At 43.9% G+C, this 27994-nt stretch overlaps 2 protein-coding genes across 4 annotated transcripts; one reads left to right on the top strand and one right to left on the bottom strand.

The window, feature by feature from the left end:
* Positions 1-42: 42 nt before the first annotated feature.
* LOC139385507 (SUMO-activating enzyme subunit 1) lies at positions 43-14367 on the top strand. Of its 2 annotated transcripts, XM_071130627.1 has the most exons (10): positions 60-273; positions 718-829; positions 1270-1443; positions 5741-5886; positions 5987-6089; positions 6213-6318; positions 7910-8054; positions 8348-8417; positions 11174-11296; positions 11459-11573. In XM_071130627.1, exons 1-9 carry the CDS (start codon positions 173-175, stop codon positions 11264-11266), a joined length of 1050 nt encoding a protein of 349 aa, XP_070986728.1. In that variant the 5' UTR covers positions 60-172; the 3' UTR covers positions 11267-11296; positions 11459-11573. The 2 variants fall into 2 exon arrangements, with proteins under 2 accessions (XP_070986729.1, XP_070986728.1); XM_071130628.1 differs by having other exon boundaries at positions 43-273; positions 11174-14367.
* Positions 14368-14461: 94 nt separating this feature from the next.
* Positions 14462-26361, bottom strand: LOC139385508 (uncharacterized). Of its 2 annotated transcripts, XM_071130630.1 has the most exons (4): positions 26069-26361; positions 22718-22991; positions 19852-20057; positions 14462-17100 (listed from the first exon to the last, which is right to left on the bottom strand). In XM_071130630.1, the coding sequence occupies exons 2-4, from the start codon at positions 22977-22979 to the stop codon at positions 17005-17007; spliced, it is 564 nt and encodes a 187-aa protein (XP_070986731.1). In that variant the 5' UTR covers positions 22980-22991; positions 26069-26361; the 3' UTR covers positions 14462-17004. The 2 variants fall into 2 exon arrangements, with proteins under 2 accessions (XP_070986731.1, XP_070986730.1); XM_071130629.1 differs by lacking the exon at positions 26069-26361 and having other exon boundaries at positions 22718-23137.
* Between the last annotated feature and the right edge of the window lie 1633 nt (positions 26362-27994).

Raw genomic sequence — 27994 nt, 5'->3', positions numbered from 1 at the left:
GGTGGTGGCATGCGCCTTTAACATTTGTTTGCGGACCGCCATAATACCAAAGAAGAAGACAACGTCATCATCCAGCGTCCGTTCAAATCAGCGATAGCGGTACTCTCCCCGAATCTAAAAAGGGAAATATTAATCCCATTACTATTAAACTAGACAAATAAACCAGTTTGAGATGATAGACATGATTGAGAAGGAGGAATCTATCATTAGCGAGGAAGAAGCGGCTCAGTATGACCGGCAGATCCGATTATGGGGTCTGGATGCACAAAAGAGGTAGCTATTAGCTAACGTTGGCGTCCATTGTCTCTGTAGGTAGATAACCTATTATTTGTCGGTACTAAATACAAATGCATTAAATGTAAAATTTGAACTGCACACACTTCGCCATGATATACAGTATTTACAATGCTTCTCAATCCGTTCCTGGGGTGCACAATTTGCTTTGGCCCAGCGCTAACACAGCTGGTTCAACTCTCCAACTAACGTTAGCCAGCCAAGACCTTGAATTAGATATGCTCGAACTGGGCTAAAACAAATATGCACTCCTTGATCACACAGCAAGAATGGATTGGAAAACACTGCAAATGTTGATGTTTACATAATTTATTAATCTGCACAAAGATTGCATGTTTTGTCTTTAAGGCTTTCCACCCTATATTGTATGATGGAGCCACATAGATAATAAAGGTGTTGGTTGGTAATCTGCTTCTGTTCCAGGCTACGGGGGTCTCGTGTGCTCCTGGTGGGCCTCAGGGGCCTGGGGGCTGAAGTGGCCAAAAATCTAATCCTGGCTGGAGTGAAGGGGCTGACCCTGCTGGACCACGAACAGGTACAGACCACAATACACAAAGTGTGTGTGTGTGTGTGGGGGGGGTGTAACAGAGTTAGGTCAGAGGTAACCTAAAGTAACAGGTGTAAATAAACATCTGAAACTAGATCCAATACATACTGGTCTTGACGAGAAGGAAAAAAACAGTTTGGGGAGGTTCTCTTCTGCACTGTCCAACCAATCCAGTAAATGTGTAGGAGGAGTTAAGATGGAGTGTCACCTTGTTAACATCCAAAAGTGGAAGTCGGGTGAAAGGCTCTTTCCATTCCCCCTCTTTCCATTCCCCCTGAAAACCGGAACATCCGTTTTTTTTTGCAGAGGCCAGGTGAGAGGGAACCTTCCGAAGTAGGCTAATGGTGGGATGAAACACTGAGAAAATTGCAGGAGAATATAAATTAATTTTACAAACCACTAACTATTTCTGCTCTCTTTCTTCTCAGGTGACAGAGGAGTCATGTCGAGCCCAGTTTCTGATTCCAGTGACTGCTCAGGGCCAGAACCGAGCCCAGGCCTCCCTGGAGCGGGCCCAGTACCTCAACCCCATGGTGGAGGTGAAGGCAGACACAGACAGGGTGGAGACCAAACCAGACAAATTCTTCCTTCAATTTGAGGCAGTGAGTACAGTAGTGCAGGGCTGGCCGATTGTCAAGATTACTTTTGTTAATTATTTTCTGTTACCCTAAATGGCCACTAGATAGTGCTTTTATACCATACGTCTTACTACATGTTGCTCTGGGCAGCAGACCAATGCCAGTATAGCACCTGTTTTGCACAGATTTTTTTCTGCAATTTTTTTGTGGTTAATTTTTCACCCTTTTTTTCTCCCCAATTTCGTGGTATCCAATTGGTAGTAGTTACAGTCTTGTCTCATCGCTGCAACTCCCGTACGGACTCGGGAGAGGCGATGGTCGAGAGCCATGCGTCCAACCCAGAAGCCAGCCACACCAATGTGTCGGAGGGAACACCGTACACCTGGCGACCGTGTCAGCATGGTGCCCGCCACAGGAATCGCTAGTGCGCGATGAGACAAGGATATCCCTGCTGGCCAAACCCTCCCTAACCCGGACGACACTGGGCCAATTGTGTGCCGCCCCATGGGCCTCCCGGTCGCGGCCGGCTGCGACAGAGCCTGGACTCCAACCCAGAATCTCTAGTGGCACAGATGCAGTGCCTTAGACCACTGCGTCACTCGGGAGGTCGATTTAAGCTGTTTTTGACTGATGATGAGTTCCATTGCATGTAGTTGCACTTTGTTCACAACATTAATCTTTCTTTGTAGAACTTAGTGATAAGTGGTCCCGAGTGGCGCAGCGATCTAAGGTACTGCATCTTAGTGCCTTTGTTCGATTCCAGGCTGTATGACAACAGGCTGGAATTGGGAGTCCCATAGGGCGGCACACAATTGTCCCAGCGTTGGTCCAGGTTAGGGTTTGCCCAGGGGTAGGCCGTCATTGTAAATAAGAATTTGCTCTTAAGTGATTTGACTAGTTAAATAAAAAAAGTGTTTTTCATTGGCTATCCCTGTTAAGTTCACGATTTTGGCAATTAAGCCCTTCACCTACTTCCCCATAGTCAGATGAACTCATGGATACCATTTTTATTTCATCCAATATGAAGGAAGTTCTAGGTAGTTTTGTGAGCCAATGCTAACTAGGGTTAGCGCAATGACTGGACGTCTATGGTATCTACTCTACTAGCATGCTATTAGTTACCATAGACTTCTAGTCATTGCTCTTACTTTAGTTAGCAACTTCCTTCAAACTGCACTCAGACATACAAATAGTATCCACAAGTTCACCTGACTCTGGGGAAGTAGATAAAGGGATTTATGATGCATGTACATATTATTTATAAATTGACGGAGTAAGGGAATTGACAGTTGCCGGTAAGGGGGGGTGAACAGAAAAAAATAAAGACACTCGAGCTTGGAGATCAATACGTTTATCTAACTTATGTCTGTACAGCTAACAAGTAGAAACAGATTTTCTGTGGTGTTTGGTTCCAGACACACTGAAAAGCAAGCTGTCTGATGTGCTCTGCTCTCAAACATATAGTGGTGGGGTTTTGAAGAGACTCCTCATCAGATACTCATGGATTTTCAAAGCGCAAACAAGCCGCTTCCCCAGTCTGTCTGGTGGAGAAACGGCGGACGCGTCCCGGGGGGAGTGCTAATGGAAGTTCAGGAGGAGGGGGAGACAAAATGGGCTGTGCTGTAGACTGCTAGCTTTTTTTTTTATCTGCTAGCTATGGATATGTCTTGTCTGTGTGGCTCAGCGCTGGAAAACTGGAACTGGTTTAAATTTGCTAGAATGCATGATAAGGGGCTGCTCTTTTTAGTCAGCGTGTTTTGGGATTAATAGGTCTGGATTATAGCTTTGATCCCGAGAGAGTTTGTAGGTGTTTTTGTCTTTTTAGAGATCATTTGAGGCAACAATTCACACCCACAACAAACAAACTTACTCATTTACTTCACTCAGAACACTGTTATACTCTCCCTATTCTCACTCATGTACTCTCATTGAGTCTGTCATAACCACTCATTCTCTGCATGTCTTTCACTTCACTTCTCCCTTCACCTCCTACTAGGCCCATTCTCCGTTAGGTTCCATTGTACAGATAAGCTAAATACCCCCCCCCCCACCCTTTCCTTGCTTCCTTTTCACTCCCTCATCTCTCAAACAATCCAGCTCAGTGTCCCTCTTCACAAAGCCCTTGCCGGAGGCCATTGAGAGGAGGTGTCCAAGCTGTACGCCTCCTTCAAAAGGAGGGAGGCTCTGTGGACAGACAGACAGACAGGCTGTCCAGGCTGTTAAAAATCCCTGTCCCTGCCAGTACCAGCACTCCCAGTTCCCTCTGCCAATCCCGTCTAATGAACTGCAGCAGTAGCCCAACATGTCCAGCCAGGGTCTCCCTCGGTGTCTGTCACCACAACAGAGGGCTTGCCTTTTTTGTAGCTGGCAACTAAAGCCAATAGGACTTCTATAATAGTCTGTAAGGCTCTCCCTTCCCCCATAAGACCTTCTTCATATGAAGTTGAGGTGTGTGGTTCAAGGAAGATCTCCGGTCCATTTTTCAGGCATCAAGCACCCAGCTTTGATGATTAGTCTATCAGTCTTCATTAGCTAAGGGCAAAGCAATTAAAAACAACTTCAACCATGCAGTAACATGTCAATCAGCTGCCCTTGGTAAAACACTGGCGCGTGTCGTGAACTCAATGCTGGCACCTCCCAACGTTGTGGTACTTTGTGTTCCGGGAGGGCCCAGCGTGTACATTGCAGGGATGCCACAGACAGATGCCCGTCAGCTGCCAGACAGCCCCTTATCTCTAGCCAAGTGTGGAGTGTGTTGGGTTTGGTCTGGAGGATAAGACTGGACCCAGCCCACGGGTCAGTTTTTTAATAAGGCCAATCTTCTGTTCCCCACCCTGTTCAGATAGAACACACTGGCCAAAACAAACTAGTCGATTCTTCGACAGAATAACATATTTTGTTTACTTGAACATGTTTTGTGTCAAAAGGACGGGGTGTCTATTGTAGAAGCTGGTATGTGTGATGTTCAAGGGGGGTAACTAAAGGAGTAGTAAGGATTGCTATGGTTGAATCTATCTAAAAGGTGTGTGTGCGCGTAAATCCAGAGTTAGGCCTACTTGTTGATCAAGTACTTTGTCATCATTCCCTGCAAGGTCTCTCAATGAACATGAACACTACATATACAAAATGTGTGGACACCCCTTCAAATTTTGGGACTCGTTGACCCGTTGCTGACAGGTGTATAAAATCGAGCACACAGATATGCAATCTCCATAGACAAACAGTGGCAGTAGATTGGCCTTACTGAAGAGCTCAGTGACTTTCAACGTGGCACCGTCATAGGATGCCACCTTTCCAACAAGTCAGTTTGTCAAAGTTCTGCCATTCTCGAGTTGCCTGGTTAACTGTAAGTGCTGTTATTGTGAAGTGGAAACGTCTAGGAGCAACAACGGCTCAGCCACAAAGTGGTAGTCCACACAAGGTCACAGAACGAGACCGCCGTGTGCTCGGAGTTCCAAACTCCCTCTGGAAGCAACTTCCGCCACAAGAACTGTTCATCGGGAGCTTCATGAAATGGGTTTCCTTGATCGAGCAGCCGCACACAATTCTAAGATCACCATGCGCAATGCCAAGTGTCGGCTGTAAAGCTCGCCACCGTTGAACTCTGGAGCAGTGGAAACGCATTCTCTGGAGTGATAAATCACGCTTCACCATCTGGCAGTCCAGTGGACGAATCTGGATTTGGCGTATGCCGAGAGAACTCTACTTGCCCCAATGCATAGTGCCTACTAAAGTTTGGTGGAGGAGGAATAAGTGTCTGGGGCTGTTTTTCATGATGCATGCTAGGCCCCTTAGTTCCAGTGAAGGGAAATCGTAATGCTACACTATACAATGACATTCTAGATGTTTCTGTGCTTCTAACTTTGTGGCCCTTTCCTGTTTCAGCATGACATTGCCCCCGTGCACAAAGCAAGGTCCACTCAGAAATGGTTTATCGAGATCGGTGTCAATGAACTGGCCTGCACATAGCCCTGACCTCAACCCCATCAAACAGCTTTGGGATGAATTGAAACGCAGACTTCGAGCCAAGCCTAATCACCCAACATCAGTGCCTGACCTCACTAATGCTCTTGTGGCTGCGTGGAAGCAAGACCCCTTCAGCAATGTTCCAACATCTCGTAGAAAACCTTCACAGGAGAGTGGAGGTTGTTCTAGCAGCAAAGGGGGGACAAACTCCATATTAATGCCCATGATTTTGGAATGAGATGTTCAATGAGCAGGTGTCCACATACTTTTGATCATGTGATGTAGTGAGCACCATGGGATTTGTAGTTTTAGCTGCTCTCTCTGACTTTGTCCTCCCCTCCCTTGTTCCTCTCAGGTGTGTCTGACAGGCTGCTCAAGGGATCTGATGGTGCGCGTGGACCAACTCTGTGCCCAGCACAACATCAAGGTCTTCTGTGGCGATGTCTTTGGTTACCACGGATACATGTTCTCCGACCTTGGCCAGGAGCACAACTATGTTGAGTGAGTGTTGTGTTTGATTGTCGAGTGTCTGTTTAATTTACTTGTCTTGATTGATCCTCAGTTATGCTCATCTGTCCCTTGTTTTGATGCCCCCGTCCAGGGAGAAGCCCAAAGTAGTCAAGCCCAAAACAGACGAGTCCAATGATGGGCCTGAGGCCAAGAAACCAAAGGTTGACCCCAATGAGACCACCATGATCAAAAAGGTGAGCGTTGTATAAAGAATAGCTCAATTAGTGTTTTATCAATGTAATGAATGTTATCCTCCTCCACATCTAAAGACGGCATGTTCCTTGCCCTTTGGCGCTCTCTCTATCCCAACTGAACAGACTGCCAGCTTCTGCTCCTTGAAAGTGGCTCTGGAAGTGGATTGGACCAATGAGAAGGCCAAGAGCAGCCTGAAGCGCACCCCCGTGGACTACTTCCTGCTACACGGTACCTGCGCCTCAATAATTCCACAAAGCCATTGGATATAAATATCTATTTGATAAAAGAGAGTTGGATCACTAACTGGCTGCCATCGCGTCTTTTTTCTTTTGTCATAAGAAACAGTGGAGCTATAGATTGATGCCCTCTACACGTGAGCGCCTGCAGCTCCAATGATATCGCCCCCCCTTCCTGTTTTGGTTGTTGTAGCATTGCACCCTGTTCCTGTTCCTAGTCTGATATGGTCCCTTTATTAGCCTTCACCTGGCTTCATAGACCGTCTTAACATGGCTCTGTTTCCATCACAGGCTCTCCATGGCCAGTCTTGTGTGACTTTAGAACAGAGACACAAACCGCTAGGCACCACCCACGACACCACACTACCCCCGCAAGGCTGCCAACTCTATCCTGCCCCTGTTGTTTGGCTAATATTAATATAACAGCCGGAAAGGAAAGAAGCTGTTCTTTTGTTTGTTTTTGTGGGTTTTCAGAGCAGTTCTACAGCATTTGTGTTTCTATAATTAGGTCTAGACGTTGTGGTATCTCTCGACTGAGCTGTTCTTGAGGAAGTGGAGCTTCCTCTGTTACTGTGTCCCAGGAGTGGGGGGGTGGGGGGGTTAGCCTACTGTATGAAACCATAACATCTCCAGAGGAATGGAAGGCAGAGCAGGCGTGGGGGGCACATGACGGTTTTCCCTCAACTTTGATTTAGTTAATGTCATTTGAATGTGTTGTTTTTGCTTCATCCCTGTTTGAATCTGGTCAAGAATGTTCCAGACTACTCATTTAAGATAATGTTTACTGGTCTACTTTTCACAGATGTCTTTGTACGCTTACATATTGTGTTAGTCCGTGCCAGGTTTTGAGATAATTCTGTGATGTTTAGTTGGTGATGATTCAGGTGATGATGGTGATTGATGTTGGGTTTTATGTGTGTGCTCACGTGCGTGTGTACTAGCGAGGTGTCAGTCTGGTGGAAATAGCCGTGGGCGGACTGGGCTCCATGATGTGATTGATGGACAGCTAAAAAGAGGATGTTATGACACCTGTTTTAACACTGAGTGGGCGAGGAGCGCTGCCAGCCTTAAAGGGGGGTTTAGAGCCTAAAACGTCTCAGTGGCAATGGTACGTCCATCTCTTGTTTATTATTTGCCTTTTAGTAATATTCAGACTCCAAACCACATCCTTCTCATTTTGGCACATCTGCCCACGGTCTCGCACAGGATGGGTGTAGTACTAGTGTTGCGTGCTGACAGGACAAGGACAAGAGTCATAGATGTCTGATCATGGCCTTGTCAAACTGATCAAAAACTGCAATTTTTCACGGGATGATCAGTATTTAATTGGAACTTTGTGTGCACTTTTTTTCTGTGAGTGGAAGTGAAGCTAGCCAGCCAGTGTCATACGAGCAAGTGATAGAATGACAACCCCACTGACATTTCCTTAGTAACATATTCTGTGTTGGGTGGAAAACGTAGCTCGGTATATGTAGCAACTTCTTAACCCATACAATCAGAGCTTCTTCTATGGTTTCCTGCACTTCTCCACCACTCGTCCTGTGGTTCACACTCTCTCTGCGTTCCTCGCTTCTCTCCCACAGTACTGCTGAAGTTCCGTACAGACAAAGGTCGCGACCCCCACCCAGAAAGCTTTGAGGCAGACGCCACGCTCCTGAGACAGATCCGGGATGATGTCCTGGAGGCCATGGGGCTGAGTAGCGAGCTGCTGCCTCACGACTTTGTCAGGTGACTGGCTCAATTCAATACATCACTTGGCAGCCATTCACATATTTAGTTGGACTCTTAGTAATATGTTTGTAGGGGACTGTTGTTTGTAGGGGACTGTTGTTTGTAGGGGACTGTTGTATATGCCAGTGAAGGTAGTTCTTAGATATATCAAAGATAATCTGTGACTGACTGCTCCATTCTGAGCTATTTCAGATTTTCAGAGTTAAGACAATTGTTAATTCATCCTTATGAACTCCAGAGTTTATGTATTTCTGTTTGACAGTCATGTTGTTGTTTTGTGATGTCATCAGCTACTGCTTCTCTGAGATGGCCCCTGTGTGTGCTGTGGTGGGAGGAGTGCTGGGACAGGAGGTTGTCAAGGTTGGTTGTCAAGTTTTTTTTTTTTTTTTTTTTTTGTACATTGACTTTCCATTAGTTGCTGTAACTTTAAATCATTCAGACTAGAGGTCGACCAATTATGATTTTTCAACACCGATACCGATTATTGGAGGACCATAAAAAGCCAATACCGATTAATCAGCCGATTTAAAAAAAAATTAAAAAAAATAAAAAAAATAATAATAAATAATATATATATATATATTGCCTTGCGAAAGTATTCGGCCCCCTTGAACTTTGCGACATATATATATATATATTTAAAAAAGTATAATTATTATAATTTTTTAAATAATAATATGTTTAAATGTATTTATTTATTTGTAATAATGACAATTACAACAATACTGAATGAACACTTTTATTTTAACTTAATATAATACATCAATCAAATCAATTTAGCCTCAAATAAATAATGAAACATGTTCAATTTGGTTTAAATAATTCAAAAACAAAGTGTTGGAGAAGAAAGTAAAAGTGCAATATGTGCCATGTAAAAAAGCTAAGAACATGAGAACATATGAAAGCTGGTTGTTCCTTTTAACATGAGTCTTCAATATTCCCAGGTAAGAAGTTTTAGGTTGAGGTTATTATAGGAATTATAGGACTATTTCTCTCTATACCATTTGTATTTCATATACCTTTGACTATGGGATGTTCTTATAGGCACTTTAGTATTACCAGTGTAACAGTAAAGCTTCCGTCCCTCTCCTCGCCCCTACCTGGGCTCGAAACAGGAACACATCGACAACAGCCACCCTCAAAGCATCGTTACCCATCGCTTCACAAAAGCTGCGGCCCTTGCAGCGCAAGGGGATCAACTACTCCAAGTCTCAGAGCGAGTGACGTTTGAAACGCTATTAGCGCGCACCCCGCTAACTAGCTAGCCATTTCACATCGGTTACACCAGCCTAATCTCGGGAGTTGATGGGCTGGAAGTCACAAACAGCTCAATGCTTGAAGCACAGTGAAGAGCTGTTGGCAAACGCACAAAAGTGCTGTTTGAATGAATGCTTACGAGCCTTCTGCTGCCTACCATCGCTCAGTCAGACTGCTCTATCAAATATCAAATCATAGACTTAATTATAACATAATAACACACAGAAATATGAGCCTTTGGTCATTAATATGGTTGAATCCGGAAACTATCATTTCGCAAAACTTTCAGTGAAATACGGAACCGTTCCGTATTTTATCTAACCGATGGCATCCCTAAGTCTAAATATTGCTGTTACATTGCACAACCTTCAATGTTATGTCATAATTATGTACAATTCTGGCAAATTAATTACGGTATTTGTTAGGAATAAACAGTTCGCAACGAGCTAGGCGGCCCAAACTGCTGCATATACCCTGACTGCTTGCACGGAACGCAAGAGAAGTGACACAATTTCCCTAGTTATAAGAAATTCATGTTAGCAGGCAGTATTAACTAAATATGCAGGTTTAAAAAATATATACTTGTGTATTGATTTTAAGAAAGGTGTTGATGTTTATGGATAAGTAGACATTGGTGCAACGACAGTGCTTTTTTTGCGAATGCGCTTGTTAAATCACCCGTTTGGCGAAGTAGGCTGTGATTCAATGATAAATTAACAGGCACCGCATCGATTTATATGCAACGCAGGACACGCTAGATAAACTAGTAATATCATCAACCATGTATAGTTAACTAGTGATTATGTTAAGATTGATTGTTTTTTATAAGATAAGTTTAATGCTAGCTAGCAACTTACCTTGGCTTCTTGCTGCCCTCGCGTAACAGGTAGTCAGCCTGCAACGCAGGCTCCTCGTGGAGTGCAATGTAAGGCAGGTGGTTAGAGTGTTGGACTAGTAACCGGAAGGTTGCAAAAAAGAATCCCCCAGCTGACAAGGTAAAAATCTGTCGTTCTGCCCCTGAACAAGGCAGGTAACCCACCGTTCCTAGGCCGTCATTGAAAATAAGAATGTGTTCTTAACTGACTTGCCTAGATAAATAAAGGTATAAAAAAAAATCGTCCACAATCGGTGTCCAAAAATACCGATTGTTATGAAAACTTGAAATCGGTCCTAATTAATCGGCCATTCCGATTAATCGGTCGGCCTCTAATTTATACTCTACTGACTATACTGGCTCTGAACTAGTGTGAAAAATCACACACCAGACTGTCTGCACCACATTTACTGTTGTGCAGCTTTCACTGGGGAGAAAGATGGCATGTTATATTTTGGGGAGGCAGAAAGCTAACCACTTGACAGCAGGCCGCTCCACTTGATTCTGGGTTCAATCCAGAAATACCCACTGATATGTTTCAGTCCTGTGGGGCTTTTGGGGAGATGTAGGGGACCAGTGTGTCTCTTCGGTGTTGCTGTTTTGGATATGACCTGGGTATTGGAAAATAAGGGAAGTGTCACAGTCCTACCTGTGTTTGAGAGTTGAGGAAGCCAGGTAACGTCAGTCAGCACAGACAACCCACTCAGCGGGATTATGGCACTGCGCCAGGCTGTCTGATGTAATGATGAAACCGGATGAAACTGCCTGCAACCGGCAGACATCGCACTGGGTGAAGTCAAGTGATCACCGATCACACAGCGGACCCCATGCTCACGCAGTGGAGCGGACACTAGAGTACACCCCATGTATGCCTTGCAGGGAAAGCTGCTGAAGCTCCCACAGCAAAGCTATTGTGGGTTTAGTTTGAGAGATGGTGAGGTAGTGTGTGTGTGGTTGGTATTAACGTCACTGTGTGTTTCTACAGGCTCTTTCCCAGAGAGACGCACCACACAAGAACTTCTTCTTCTTTGACGGTATGAAGGGCAGCGGGGTAGTGGACTACTTCGGCCCAAAGTGATCGACAATACTCCCACCAAAGGAGGGAGAGGTGTGTGCATAGGACATATGCAGTAACAGTTTTGAGTTGAGTTACTTTTTTTTCCAGTCAGACTATTTATCATTGTGTAACCATTCACCTCAGCTGAAAGTTCAAGTGTTTCAATAGGCGAAAAGAATTTGTCATTGTACATATTCTCTTTTTCATACCTAGGCACACAACACCCCTATTAGACAGTTTCTGCAGCCAACGTTTTGGAATTTCATTTTTTGGGGGGCTGTTAAACCATCCATTTGTTTCAAGCACACAGTTTTTACATTTTGTAATAAAAATATTGTGAACCAAATTAGTCTGAGGGGTTATTTGGAAATTCTAAGTAGTGACAGTGTTGGAAAAAGTACTCAATTGTCATGCTTGAGTAAAAGTAAAGATTTCTTAATAGAAAATGATTCAAGTGAAAATCACCCAGTAAAATACTTATTGAGTAAAAGTATTTGGTTTTAAATATACTTAAGCATAAAAAGTCATTTTAATTGCTAATTTTTTTTTTTTTTACAATTTACGGATAGCCAGAGGCACACTTCAACACTCAGACATAATTGACAAACGAAGCATGTGTTTAGTGAGTCCACCAGATCAGAGGAAACGGAGATGACCGAGGTTGTTCTCTTGATAAGTGTGTAAATTGGAAAATGTTTCTAACCTACTAAGCATTCAAAATGTAATGAGTACTTTTGGGTGTCAGGGAAAATGTTTGGAGTAAAAAGTGCATTATTTTTCTTTAGGAATGTAGTGAAGTAAAACTTGTAAAAAATATAACTAGAAAAGTGAACTACAGGTATCCGGTACCGGTATCAGGTAAACGACTTAAATAGTTATTTAAAGTATTTTTACTTAAGTAGTTTATACCACTGAGTAGTGACATTGAATGACTCAATGGTTGTCGCAGTGGATCATATAGGTTCAAATGAGTGGATATACGGCCTGGTGTTAAGTGCATGATGTCATGCCACGTGGGTGAAAGAGCTGATATCAGTGCCCTGCAGCAGCAAAACAAAGGGACTGTTTCAGGTGCTTCCAAGAAATGCCAAACAGGCCAATAATGAGCAGGGTAGTTTCCTCTTCGGTCACCCAAACAAGGGATCTCTCCCTCCATCATCGGCAGGTGGATGGACCGGTAGAACAGGTCTAGCAGGTACTATAGGTAGGTACATAGAGGGAGTGGCAACCCCCTACACAGAGGGCCCCATGTACATTAGAAGTGTTGAGCTATTGACATTTGACTGACTTCTCATTTACATTTGGTATTTAGCAGACGCTATTATCCAAAGCGACATACATTTTGTTTTTAAAATTCTGGTCCACCGTGGGAATCGAACCCACATCCTCAAGCGCCATGCTCTACCAAATGAGACACACAGGAAATCTCTAGGCATTTTGAAAGTATATTTTACTTGGCTGTGTAGACTACTATTTTCTGCATTTAATGCCCTTGCGAGAAATGACCACGTGTATGGTGAAACTGTCAATGTAAAGGATGTTTTTTTTTTTTTTCAGTGTTTTTGTCCTTGACCATGAAACTGCAGAGAAGTATCTTCTCAACCTAGAGGGACAAAGCAGCATGATATTCCACATAGTTTGTGTTTGTTTGTGTATCTGTTTGTGACTTATTGAAGGGAGAAAAAGCACCTTGGCACCAAATGTCTTGTTTTTCGACTGCAGAGGGAATTTGTGGAAAGGAAAACAGCCAGAGCCTTGAAATGAAACCCATGCCTGATTAAGCCCCATAAGGAGTCACTGCTCTTTTCCTGGGATTAAGGAAAAAGCAGGTTTTATTACGGATATGGCTTTAAGCCCATCCTTTTAATTAAAGCACGTCTCTTATCTCCTCACGCTGACCAACCCACTAATCCCCCCCCCTCTCCCACTCACCAAAAAAAGCTACCCCCTCCAGCACTGGTCATTCATTTTGTAAAGACTGAGCAGCAAAGATCCAAGCGGTCGCTCCCGACACCAATCACAATGGGGCCCTCATTCTGCCACTGACGCGGAGAGATTCAATTGGTTCATATATGGCACAGAGTGCAGGTGAGGACCTCTGGCCCAGATGTTATCTGTTGACTCATTGCAACGGGGGTCGGGATCTTATTCATTATAAGTAGGTGTCGTTCTTGTTTTTGAGACAATGTGCAATCCAGGCCATGTTTAGAACCACGAGAACAACAAACAACAAAGCCTTCCTGAATAGAGGACATAGCCTACAGTTCAACAATCTCGAAACATTCCCACGTAATATCATTAGCAGCCAGCATCCGAGCATTACACACATATATGTTTTTAAGCTTGCGTTACTGTGTAGTTACTCAAGATGTCTCTGTGTTCGTGTGATCTGTTTTCTGGGAATCCTTGACATGTTCTCCAAATATGTGGTGTTACTGTTTGTCACGCACCTCCAGACCAGCACACTGACCATCACACGCTAGTCACAGTCCCCCATTCATCCACCAACAGGAATCAGGTGACAAACTACAAAGAGTCATTGGTGTGATAAGATCTTACCAGTATAATAGAGTAGCAGAAACAGTAGACCAGTGAAAGAACATAACCTGAGATTGTTCTTTAATCCAGGGCCATGAGGATAAAGTACTTTTGAACCAACTGAAGTCATTGTATTAACCTTGCGCTGCAAAGCTCCACTATCCTTTTTATCACATACAATCATATCATTCTGTTATAATCTTTATTTTAAAGGCCCAATGCAGCCATTTCTATCTCAATATCAAAGCATTTTTGGGTAACAATTAAGTACCTTATTGTAGTTGTATTCACTTAAAATGGTCAAAAAGAAACAAAAATAGCATCTTAGCAAAGAGCAATTTCTCAAGCAAAGGTTTTGTTTGGACTGTCTGGGAGTGGTCTGGCTCGAGAACTAGCTGTTATTCACAGGCAGGTTTGGAACTATTTTTCTTATTGATCTATTAACTCATTTACTGCCTGGTGATGTCACCTGGCAGGCCAAATTTCCCTCGAACCAAAACAGGCAGTCTTTCAGGCAGTCTTTTCAAACAGCTCTTACACTAAAAGGGCTGTATTATAATTGTCACAATTTCAGAGTATTATTCCAACCTCATAGTGAGAAAAAACACATTTTTGACTGCACTGGGCCTTTAATAAATCTGATAATCTTACAAAAGAATACAAGCCAAAACAAGTAAATAGATTTCATATCTTTATTGTTAATAAGGAAACAAATCTGTACAAAAATTTAATGTAGAAAGTTCAGTAAAAAAAAAAAAAGTCAAAAACAGCAAATTTACACTGCATGAAACTGAGAATGAGATTCCCACAAAAAATGTGGTGCTACTTTACAGCAGTGCCATCCCTCTGTGAGAGAGTACATTGGAGAATGGAACCACAAGAAGTCACATAGTCGCCACAGGAAGTGAACCACGCCACGGCACACACCACAGGATGTCATGAGGCTGTCACAGGAAATGAACAACACGTGCTCCGAACGCTATAGGGGACGCCCAGTTTCCCACAGAAAAAAAGGTGCTTGGTTATTCTCACAGGTTCTTTGCTTAAAGGTGTAATGACATTGCAAAAAGGGGCTCAAAAAAATAAATAACCTGAACTGAAAACAAAGCATAGACTGCAGTAATGTTAAGGCCTTATAAGTGATACAGTATGGCAACACAGAAAATAGGATGATCACAGTTGTATCCATCAGAACGTCTGTTTCAGGTTTACATGGCAAGTTGGGACTGTGTTAACCTCTTGGGTTCAAGGTTAAAACTGTAGGCTTCAGTGAAGGCTCAGTTTCTCCCACTTGACATGCAAACGTTCTCAACTGATTTCAACCACTACATTGCTTGTTGTTGTGACCTCTTTCTAGACATTTGGACACATGTTGTTCCTCTTTGTAATGCTTTGAATTGATAGGGACAGTTGTTGGTTCACAAAAAATGGTTGGTGTTTCTTAAAAGCCCTGATTTCCTGGACGCTTTGAGATAAAACGTTGTGTACAAACTGACTATGGAAACTTTTTAATGGAATGCCTTGGCAAAGACAAATATCAATGCTCTAACACGGTTGACGGTTCGCCCTTTGTGTAACTGGGGATGAACTGACTGGTCAAGTTATTCCAGTCTATTGTCAGATATTTATCTTTAAGCTTATTCAATCCTCATTTTATGGGTTCTTGGCTTTCAGATAGATTTAGAATTCATTTTTTATTAGGAATTAAAATAAAAAAAAACTTATTTCACACAGAAAAAGTAAATACAAATTGTATTTTTGAAAACGAAACAAAATGCTACAAAACGTGTTTAACGTCAAAATAAACAAAGGTCTTCGGTTTCTTCTCCCAAACTACAATACTAATACATGTATTATACAATTGAGGGGCAATTTGATTATCATTTAGTAATCATGAAAAGATAAACATCCAAGTCATGTTTTAACCAGAAATACCATCTCAAATCCACTGGATTTAAATACACTAACTGCTTCCAACTGTTGATCCAAAGACAAAAACAACTGCACACGTGGCAGATTTCAAACACAAACAGAGAACTTACAATTTAAGTACGTTTAAAGCTAATTGAATCTTATCCAATGATAACAGGTCTTCACGATGGCTTGTTACTGGCTCCTCCTATCCAACTCCAAACCAAACCACCATCTCCCAAAACAAATATATACAAACAATTTAACACTGGTAATAATAGAGGGATTGTCCGACAGTGTTACAGCTCAACTCAGAGCCCCCAATAGAAGTGATGGTCTGGTAACTGGCTCATATAGTGTTCAGTGTGTGTGTGTGTGTGTGTGTGTGTGTGTGTGTGTGTGTGTGTGTGTGTGTGTGTGTGTGTGTGTGTGTGTGTGTGTGTGTGTATCAACCACTGCTCCATCCAGGGTCCCACACACCAACCACTGATTGTCCTGGTGATGGGAGCGATAGAAAGGCACAGAGAGGTCAATGAAATGTATTCAGATTTGAAGGGAAGAGTAGCATACATATCAATTTATATACACCACTACACTCTTAGGAAAAAAAGGTGCTATCTAGAACCTAAAAGGGTTCTTCGGCTGTGCCCATAGGGTTCTCCTATGGGGACAGCCGGATAACCCTTTTGGAACCGTTTTTACTAAGAGTGTACTGGCTCTGTTTACCAAGTCAAGTTGGTCCTGTCTGAAACTATAGGCCGACCTCTACAGCAGATCCCATATAGTATATTGCTATAACTTATCCCAGCAGTAAGCTTGGCTCATCCAGCGATATAAACTGATTCGTATTAACCATAGTGTGACTTACAGGGGATTCTACACAGGCCCCTCAGTACCCGCATCAAGCCATGCTGTCGAGCAGTTGAATTGCTCATTCTACTGTACCATGACCTTAATTGGAAGAAGTTGTACACACACATACAAGAGCCATAGCCTCTCCACCAGGTAAAGCCCTCACGTCGCCACCACACCACACATCAGTGTGCTTCACAGTTTACAAGAAAGGACAGGAACACACACAAGCCCACGGTCTGGGAGACCAACCTGGGTCAGAATGCTTCATCAGGAGCTGTCCCAAAGAGAGATTGAAAAAAAAAAAATATATATATATATATATATATATACACACAAGATGTACAAAAGAGACTAAACAAAAGGGGTTCGTCCGATCCAGCGGACTGAGTCCATTCTGAAGCAGTCTGTGATTGGTCCAGTAGGGAGCTCCGGCGTGTCCAATCCCTAGGATCAGACTATCTCAGTCGGTACAGAATGCTGAGGGTATCCGAGAGGAAGTTGAGGACTCCTAGACATAGGCCTCTCCAGTCCTGCCGTTGGGGGATGCCACCCTGAGAGAGAGCGAGAGAGAGAGAGAGAGAGGGGAAATTAGTCCTCAGCCCCAAAATAATTGTGGCCTTTCAGTCTTGACGCTTGTTCAAATGAACATTTGTGGACAAAGTGACCTTGGCAAACCATGGATATAATGAAGAGTCTGACTCTGAGACAGTAAATAAGGGATAGAGGTTACATTGTTGATGATTGTAGTGTATCACCACACAGACATAAGTGACCTAACACTGAATTGACTTAGCTCTCAAGATATATTTAGAATAGCTTGGGTCTTTACAAACATCCGCAATTTCACCAAAAAATGAGTTTAGAAAAGCCATAGGATAGCATCCACTGTCCCCTGCTTTAAGAGAAAGCCTATATCATAATGATAGGATGTTGTGGCTATGTGCAACCACTATTACACAGTTTATTACTTTCTAGATCCCATACTTTTTAATGGCTTTAATATCGACTTGCTGGAACAGCTGAGATGTTATCGCGTGCGAGTCTATCTGTGTGGGTGTGTCTGTCTGTGTGTATACGGTGCACCTGGGTGGAGTTAGGCAGTCTCAGAAAGACACTGTCTGCAAAACAGAGCCAGGAGAGGCGACACATCGCCCGTCAACAGCAGCTTTGAGTCACTCGCTAAAAATAACCCCGCTCTTTAGTAGGAGAGAGAGAGGTGAAAAAGAGAAGACGAGAGAGTGTGTGTGAATGTGGGAAAGAGACAGAGAGAAGTAGTGAAAACCAGACACTGACAGACAGAGAATAGTAATGAAAACCAGACACTGACAGACAGAGAGAATTAATGAAAACCAGACACTGACAGACAGAGAGAATTAATGAAAACCAGACACTGACAGACAGAGAGATGCTAGCAGAGAGCTTAAAATACACAGAGAAATAGAGGAGAGTTACAGCTCAGACTCAGAGAGAGGGAGGGAGAAAGAGGGGAGAGTTACAGCTTTGACTCAGAGAGAGGGGGGGAGAAAGAGAGGAGAGATACAGCTCAGACTCAGAGAGAGATGGGGGAGAAAGAGAGGAGAGTTACAGCTCAGACTCATAGAGAGATGGGGGAGAAAGAGAGGAGAGATACAGCTCAGACTCAGAGAGAGATGGGGGAGAAAGAGAGGAGAGTTACAGCTCAGACTCATAGAGAGATGGGGGAGAAAGAGAGGAGAGATACAGCTCAGACTCAGAGAGAGATGGGGGAGAAAGAGAGGAGAGTTACAGCTCAGACTCAGAGAGAGATGGGGGAGAAAGAGAGGAGAGTTACAACTCAGACTCAGAGAGAGAGGGAGGGAGAAAGAGGGGAGAGTTACAGCTTTGACTCAGAGAGAGGGGGGAGAAAGAGAGGAGAGATACAGCTCAGACTCAGAGAGAGATGGGGGAGAAAGAGAGGAGAGTTACAGCTCAGACTCAGAGAGAGATGGGGGCTAAAGAGAGGAGAGTTACAGCTCAGACTCAGAGAGAGATTGGGGAGAAAGAGAGGAGAGTTACAGCTCAGACTCAGAGAGAGATGGGGGAGAAAGAGAGGAGAGTTACAGCTCAGAGTCAGAGAGAGATGGGGGAGAAAGAGAGGAGAGTTACAACTCAGACTCAGACTCAGAGAGAGAGGGAGGGAGAAAGAGAGGAGAGATACAGCTCAGACTCAGACTCAGAGAGAGATGGGGGAAAAAGAGAGGAGAGTTACAGCTCAGACTCAGAGAGAGGGGGGGGAGAAAGAGAGGAGAGTTACAGCTCAGACTCAGAGAGAGGGAGGGAGAAAGAGAGGAGAGTTACAGCTCAGACTCAGAGAGAGGGAGGGAGAAAGAGAGGAGAGATACTGCTCAGACTCAGAGAGAGATGGGGGAGAAAGAGAGGAGAGGTTGAGAGGTGGGAAGAGAGAAAAACAGAGTAGAGGAGGACACGGGGTAAGAGAAGATAGAGAATCACTGACCACACAGAGAAAGAGGGGCACAGTAGGAGAGGTCACAACACAAGATACAGGGAAAAAAAGCCCTGAACAAGAGAAACAGTAGAATGGTGGTGAGTGAGTGTGTGTGTGAGTGTTTATAGTGGACTATGACCCTCACGTCCCTGTGGTTTAGTCACCCCTCCCCGACCCCCACCCCCTCCTAAGCAGGCCTTTTGTTGTTACTTGCGCTAAGGAAGTCCTTTTAGCTAGCCTGCCTGTAAACAACATTTCCCAAAATCCCCTGTCCTTCCACTGTTACCAGACAGCAGGGCAAGAGCCAGTTTAACCAGGGCAAACAAAACATTACCAACCTGATCCACAGACCAAGGGCTTTATTATACTGGAATAAACCTGACAGTTTAATATGTGTGTGTGTGTGTGTGCGAGCTGTCTGCGTCACGCAGAAAGGGAATGTTCGGCTCGGCAGAGGCATGTGAGTGAGCGCTGGAGTAGGGTGAGGTCAGCTGTGTTTGTCTGCAGAGGGGGAGGCAGGTTGCCGGGTGCCGGGGGGGGAAGAGATTACCCTGTGTTTACTCCTGCGGCTGCCTCACTGACTGGCTCCTCACGCAATACAGCCCAGCAGGGGGAGGGGGGAGGGGGGAGGGGCAGGGGGGGAGGGGCAACTGGAAACTGAACTTCAGTCACAACACTCCCAGCTCATGGATATCAGATTGATCTATTTACACCACTGACACACACACACCGACTTACACATGCACATTTAAATTGAAAACAACTACACATTTATCAGAACTCACCAAACAATACACCATCTCATAAACAGATCATTCGTGTGGTCATTCGTCCTTACCATTCTCTGGAGGATCGTAGCATTCAAGTCGTCGCCGATTCTCTTGAGCTGGTTGGCCACTCTTTCCACCACCTCGTTGTCCAACCACGGGTCCGCTACTCCAGGGGCTCTGTGCTGGGGAGAAGCCTGGGGAGAACACTCTCTCTGGGGCAGCAGGTCAGGCAGGGGATCCCTGGCTGTGGTGTCCTGGAGCTCTCTGTCTGGGTCTGGGGAGAAAGAACAACACGCGTGCCATTACTGCCTCTGGCAGACAGCTGGACCTCCATAGCCCACCACGAACATCTCTGAAACACAATATCAACTAGACTATATCAAAGGCAGTGCAGACCAGGCTGAATCAGGTCAAGTTTCGGTAGGAGGCAGATTGTGGATAGTCTGCTGGCACATAAAACATGTCTCCTGTATATTGTTGTTTGTCTAGTAACAAGAATATGATCCAAAACATCCGCTCCGTCACCCCAAAATGCAATCTCCACCCCCCCGTCCTCACTTCTCTGGCTCCATAAGAGTCTTAGGTGTCTAGAAACAAGCATGTCCTCTGGTCTAAACCATATAGACTACAGTCTTAATGGTGGCTAGGCTGCTTAGCAACACAGACCCATTGTTTACTGGGTAAACATGTACCCCCCCTCCCCTGCCCCCAAAGCACCCCTCTTTTGAAAGTCAAACTAACAATGCAACCCCCCCACCCCTGTCAGACTGTTCAGACTAGTCTTGAAGAGTTTTTTAAATCTTGGGGGTTGCCACCGTCAGCCCTGTATTTTCCCCTTCAAAATTAGAATGTAATCTCCTAATCTGCTTAATAAGTCTAGAATACTTGTGTTTGTGTACTACGGTGTTTGTTAGAAGGAGGAGCTCCTGTCTACTCTGTATAGATTCAGAATAGGATAAAGCTTATTTGCATAGAGGTAAAAAATGCAATTTTATTACCCTCTGATTACTGCAACGCAAACCGACGACACTGAAAGTACTGTGCGCATCACTGCCGACCGTCATCGAGAAAATACATTTAATTCAATTCAAGTCAAGTCAAGTTTATTTGTCATATGCACAGTATACATGGGTGTACACAGTACAATGAAATGCTTTAGTGACCTTATACAAACTGTGTCGCTGTGTCAAGATTCAAAGACACTTCAAATTAAGTGGAGGGAAAAAACTCATCCTATGAACGGGTTCCGTCCAATTTCCTCCCAAACCCAACTGTGTTTGTTCACAACCCTGACACAGAGCTCCACAGGAAGCAAGGCTCCTGGCTAAAGCGGGATTTGTGTCGCTGTCATGAGTATTTTCTGATCCTTAAGATGCAGGTGACTAGACAGCGAGAGGAGAGAGACAGACAGACAGAGAGAAAGAGAGCGAACAGAGCCTGACAGAGAGCTCCACAGGAAGCAAGGCTCCTGGCAGAAGTGGGATTTGAGTCGCTGTCATTAGTATTTTCTGAGACAGAGAGAGAGAGAGAACAGAGGAACTCTGGCTTGTTGCCAGGGTAACTATAAGATGGTGCTCCCAGAGATGGAATCAAGCCATTGGTGGACAGATTCAGGGGCTAGGCTGGGATAGGGTGGACGGGCTGGGGGGCGGGGTGGGACCAGTCTGCCCGGGGACTGGGGAAGAGGCAGTGAGAGCCAGAGAGCGCAAAGGTGGGAAACACAAGGAAGGGGAGCGGCTGAAAGAGGGATTACAGAGGAAACAGAAATGGTTGAGTAGAAACAGCGGCGGGTCTAATAGAAGGAAACGGGGAGAGAGAGGGTAGGTTATGCCTCTAACCAAGGAGGGGAACAGACTGCTCACTCTATGGGAAGCTGTGAGCAGGAGACAAGTCTCGACATGCCACAGCATTTGACTTACAGGCAGAAAGAGAGAGTACCAGAGAGAGATACTATTCCAAACTATTCCTTTCAGTTGCAAAGCCACGTGCTCAAAATGCTTCCCTCGCCCCCTAAGTAGCTCCGTAGCCCAAAGCCTCCAGCCCTAAAATCCTCACATGCACACCAATACCACACCAGTACAACCCTGAACTCTTCTCTGACAAGATTCAGAGAAATAGCCTAATCCACACTTACCATTGCAATAAATTACCGTGACAATACCCCACATACTGTAGCTTGTGTCCGTTAAAACATAGGCTAAACTTTCCACTCCTGTCAATGGATGTGAAGCTCCTATTCCAGATGCAATACTCTGACTGCCTCCCTTCATTGGTTTCCATCTCAATTGTTTAGGTTTGTTTACTCTTTCACAAGCATGGACACAGCAGATCAAAGGAAGTGCATAAAACAGCAGCAAATGTGTAACATTCGGTTGAGAGCTTTCTATCTGGGTTCCAAGGGCAAGCTTCTTAGGTCATACTAATGGCAATCTAGGTAAAGCATCAATAGGTTAAGGCTATATAAGGGAGGATGCTTAAAGGGCGCATTTTCTGCACTGCTTGGATTTACATCCTAAGGTGATGTACTTGGTGGAAAATTAACAGGTGAGGAACTTCACTTAGATGTACAAGCATCAATGAGTCGTACAAGTACAATAACAATCACATTGAAGTCTATTGCTTCATATGCAAAATGCATCTCTATTTCATCTACTTTCCTTTTCGATCGACTCACACATTCCATCACACAGTTGAAGGGGGAACTTTCCCATCCAATGCCACTGCACTGGCGTGCGAGCATGGTGTCCTTTGATGCTAGTATTTCCTCATAGCAGTAAGCTATTCACAGCTACCACTTGTAATCCTATTCTAACATGACCATGGTTTCTGCCTCAGTGGCTTACCATTTAGGCCTATGCCTAAGAACTGTGTATTAGCAGCAAAACACACTACATGAAACATCACAGTATCCAGCAACTAGTAGTAATAACCTACCTGTGCTTGCTCTTGTGGGGGTGTCCAGTGGATGGGTACTGGGGGGTGGGGAGGCTTCTCTCTGTGGCTGGGGGGGCAGAGAGCCCTGCCTGGGCTGGGTGTCCATGTTGGGGAGCAGTTGGCAGGACTGGTGGTATGCAGCCTGGAGAGGGTTGTTGCTGCCACCAGGCCAGGTGTCTGGCCGCTGGACCTCCATGCGGCAGCTGTGTTGTCTGCCCCGGCCATGGTGGTCCACTCCACTCTCCGTCTGGGGGCGGGCCATACCAGGTGCAGTCTGTTGATGTTTACAAATGCATAACAAAATTGTAATAGACATTGACTGATTGCCCCTTTTACAAACCGTTGACACCTGGTTACTATGAGCGGTGAATGTCTGTGTGTAAAGGCATTAAGCTGTAAGATAAGGCATCAACATTCTAAATGGTCATTCTAGCCCCAAGGTTTGCCAAAGTATACATCGTCTTGTCTTTTGCCTCCCAACTTAAATAGCGTAGCCAGCAATACACTCCTATGGCAAATGTGTTGTGTACAGCGTTCAGCCAATCAGGTTGCACCTGTCTGTTTTTACCCCTGTTGTACACAATGTCCAGAAGTGGCTAGCCACCCTAGCATGGTAGTGGAAAATTGTGTTTTATTAAGACAGGGGGGGGGGGGGGGGGTTCGGCAGCCCTCATATTAAATGGAGTTGAGGAAACCGACGCCTTTGCAGCCTGATAAGAGTATGTTTACGTACGAACCGGTCACTGGGGACATGAGTGTATTACCAGCTGGGCTGATTGCTGTGACTGGAGGTAATACCAGTGATTTATATATACACTAGATGACTGATAGGGTGCGCTGTATTAAAGCCACCATGTCTTCATCTTGGCACTCCCACATCGTTGTAATAATATATTTTGGAAGATATAGAAATGCATTTATTAATGTCTACATTAGTTTTTTGCCACATGTATTATATTACATACACCTTAATGCATACTTTAAATTATATTAAGTGGGCTAAATATAAAAACAAAAAAAATAATATATATATATTTTTTTTTTTCGAGATTACTAATGTTACTGACTCTACTACAACAAAAAATACTTAAATAGATGTACTTTTGTTCTTGATGCAGTTAATTGAAATACTGTAGAATTCCATTCATTCCTACGGACTGTGGTGTGTATTCACAGATGCCAAAGGAAGGCAAGCTTCACCCAAAAATGTCCAAAGAAAAAAGATAAAAACATATCTCTGTCTTCATAATTTTCCTTCAATCCGCAAGAGGCTGACTGTATCTCACCAGAGAAAGCATTCGAGCAAGTGAAACAGCGCCCCTCTGTCTCTGTATGTGTTGGCCATCTATCTGATTCTGTCTGGTCATAAAGAGTATGACATTGTTATAGAGCAAACAACGCAATTATCACAACACATAGGTTTGAATAAATTATGGCTTTTTTTCTGACTTGGTTTCACCAGTGATTTTTACTCATGCACCGCTACTGATGGAGGGCCAATATGGCCGACCGGTGTCTTCAAAGCCTCTCAATGACCAATACATAGGATCAGCAACCCAGGGTTTATATACATCATTGGGTATGACACCACGTTAGGAACAACTATGCCATAGGGGTTTCGGTGCTAGGGTCATTCATAATGCAGCGCTGGAAATTTCTCAGAACCATATATCATGCAACATTTTACATTAAATTGTGTTTAAAGGTATAAGCTTAAAATACCTAGTTCCACAAGAAATATAAATTGCCTTAGCATATATATATATGGAGGTCCAGCGGCCAGACACCTGGCCTGGTGGCAGCAACAACCCTCTCCAGGCTGCATACCACCAGTCCTGCCAACTGCTCCCCAACATGGACACCCAGCCCAGGCAGGGCTCTCTGCCCCCCCAGCCACAGAGAGAAGCCTCCCCACCCCCCAGTATCCATCCACTGGACACCCCCACAAGAGCAAGCACAGGTAGGTTATTACTACTAGTTGCTGGATACTGTGATGTTTCATGTAGTGTGTGTTGCTGCTAATACACAGTTCTTAGGCATAGGCCTAAATGGTAAGCCACTGAGGCAGAAACCATGGTCATGTTAGAATAGGATTACAAATGGTAGCTCTGAATAGCTTACTGCTATGAGGAAATACTAGCATCAAAGGACATCATGCTCGCACGCCAGTGCAGTGGCATTGGATGGGAAAGTTCCCCCCTCAACTGTGTGATGGAATATATATATATATAAATATGTACGTTTTCAAACAGTGACCCAAGGGTGGGCTACCTCTCAAAACATCGTTTTTTCCCCTCCCTCCTCGACGGACAGTTGGACCTACCTACCCATGTGCGTTATGTGTCCGCTAGATGGCAGCCACTACGCCCTCGTGAGCGCGACGGTTGTTTATAAACAAATCCAGCAGCCGATTGACACGCGCTCCTTCACACTACAGCGCGCGCCAAACTCTGTCAGTGGTAACACACACAAACATGTTTGTCCGCTTGTCACAATTGCAAGGCTTGATATCATTTTTTGCTCAACTAATACATGTATTTACGTTGCAACACGCAAATCGTATCATTCCTATCCGACTCAAAATACATACAACGTTTCACACGGAAATTATGAAGTATGGGGAAAAAAACATTGAAGGTGGATTGTGACGCGCAGGAGAAACAGTTCCACGCAACACGGGTCTGCCTCGGTCTAAACTTGTTGAAATACTGCCTGTTACTGTCATGTAATTGAAGATGAAAAAACGCACAACATGGAATAAAAAATAGGTGAATTCCATTTCTCTAAGTTGAACGTGGAAATGCATCACTGGGCTTCTGTCATGTGTTATCTTATCTGTTCCTCTCCTCCACACAACCACTAAAGTTCACACATCAAACTCATGACCGCCAAGTGTGTAAAGCAAGACACCACAAAGGATTTTGCGAAAGCAGCAACCAACAAGAAGATGCCACTTGAATATCACACCAACACACTTTTTACCTTACAGGAAAACCCCATCCGTACCGCTGACTCCTACCACGTCAATCATTTATTTTCAAAATATTATGAAATAGCTACAGAGATTGCGTCGAAAACTATCTTCTGAAACTACTACGATTACAATGTAGCATGCTAGCTATAATATCCTAATTTGACGTGTCAAGTTATTTTGACAGCTAGCTAAATCCACAGCCGAAGAACCCTTTTAGGTTTTAGCATATTTTTGTCTAAGAGTGTGCTATAGCTAGCTATACATAACAGCTCTATCTTGATACGGTAGCTAACGTTAGCAGCCTGTCAAAAAAATCCGCTGTGCTGTAGCCAAGTCCTGCAGCATCACCAAAACATTTGCTCATTTTTAAGACTTACTTGATGTATCTGATGATTCGTGATTACTGTAAATCTGTCTGTAGTTGAGGCACTGTCGATTGCTTGTTGACATCAGAATATGTGTCCAACAAGCTGTTTGACTCGCGACTTGTCCTTGCGTTAGATGTTGAAGAAAGTCCACTTGTAGTTTGTGACATTCCACGTTTCCTACTACGATTGTCAAAACAGTCAGCACATACAAGCCGTCTAGTCTTCTTTTATTCCACGGAAATCGATGCTTATCCAACCCGTTTTCACGGAGCTATGGTCCAAATGTTGATTACAGGGGAGACTGTTTCATAGTGGTATCACTTTGCTTTCACTCCCGCGGTTGCCTGTTTCGCCACGCCCTCTCCACCATGCATGACAACATGTCCTGACATGCACCTCGACTAGAGAAATGCTGCTGCTCTGTTTCAATACCCCGGACAAGACTATAAAGGAAGAAACAAAACACCTTTTTGCCCAACCCTGCCCCCTTCCCGCCCCTTTTGCTTTCCTGTGAGTTTACCACATCTGTTGCAGCTGTTGTGTTAACGGTAAACAAAGTCTGGTTGTATAGTTGCTGGTGCCTCGAGCCCATGGGTGCAAGAATCTGTAATACATTTTAGCCTGTTTTATGCATACATTGGATTGTCAACAGCATATCAGTAAATCTGATTACTGCATTGTCGGAACTAGAAGCACAAGCATTTCGCTACACTCGCATTAACATCTGCTAACCATGTGTATGTGACAAATAAAATTTGATTTGATTTGATTGATTTGATTTGAAATCAGCAGCAGCATCATTATCAATGCATGCCTTTGTCAGACCATCAAATTATTGTTTGTCTCTTTTGGTGTGTTGTGAAGTTGAGATGAGGTATGAGGACAATTGACTGTATATGACAAGGGTTCAAAGTGCCTCTGCATTGCATGTTAAAACCCGTTATACATGACATAATAAGTTATAACCTCGTTATAACCATGGGCTGAAAAGTACAATAACACAGAAGCATACATTAACAATTGTGGAGTGGGCCTATTGGACAGTTGGTTGAATGACACTCATAACCTGTCACATTGTTAGGGGAGGTCACCCATTGAACACCTTTTCTTTATCAATTGCATGTTTGTTTTTCGAGATTAGATCTTTTTATGATCACACATAGGGGAACAATATACTTGTTTGTTTTACTTACATCATGTTTTTTTCTCTCAATTAATCTGATTTAAATTTCTATTTTTGCGTGGGGAAAAACTATGTTTTAGGGGAAGATTTACCCCCAAAATGTATTTCTTTCCATTTTCCATTTGGATAACTGCAATGATGCAATTGAAAATGGTATTTGTAACCTCTTACATTAAAGACACAAAATGATGCAAAATGATGACTAGGCCTATGTGTAACAGATGTGAAACGGCTAGCTTAGTTAGCGTGGGCGCTAAATAGCGTTTCAATCAGTGACGTCACTTGCTCTGAGACCTTGAAGTAGTAGTTCCCCTTGCTCTGCAAGGGCCGCGGCTTTTGTGGAGCGATGGGTAACGACGCTTCGTAGGTGTCAGTTGTTGATATGTGCAGAAGGTCCCTGGTTCGCGCCCGGGTATGGGCGAGGGGACGGTCTAAATTTATACTGTTACATATGCAGCTAATGCTTTCATGTTTTAAATAAAATCCCCCCCCCCCCCCCCCCCCAAATAAACGAAAACATGCCCAAATTATAATATGGGATTAGGATATGTTTTGTCAAACACTGAAATCCAGTTATGACAAATCGCCTAATCCGGGGGTATTCAACCTGCTTGTTGATACTGGATTAGAGATATTCAATTGTAATCTTTCTGTCATTTTCAAATGACACCACAATATACAATTTATATAATTGAAGGCCAATTTTTTGTGTGGTTGTTTTGGTTTGTTTGGAAACATTTAGCAGATTCAGG

Source organism: Oncorhynchus clarkii, chromosome 27, assembly GCF_045791955.1.
Source record: "Oncorhynchus clarkii lewisi isolate Uvic-CL-2024 chromosome 27, UVic_Ocla_1.0, whole genome shotgun sequence".
In the NCBI taxonomy this organism is placed as follows: Eukaryota; Metazoa; Chordata; class Actinopteri; order Salmoniformes; family Salmonidae; genus Oncorhynchus; species Oncorhynchus clarkii.
Note: the sequence above shows the minus strand (reverse complement) of the source record. Positions and strands in the feature narration are given on the sequence as shown.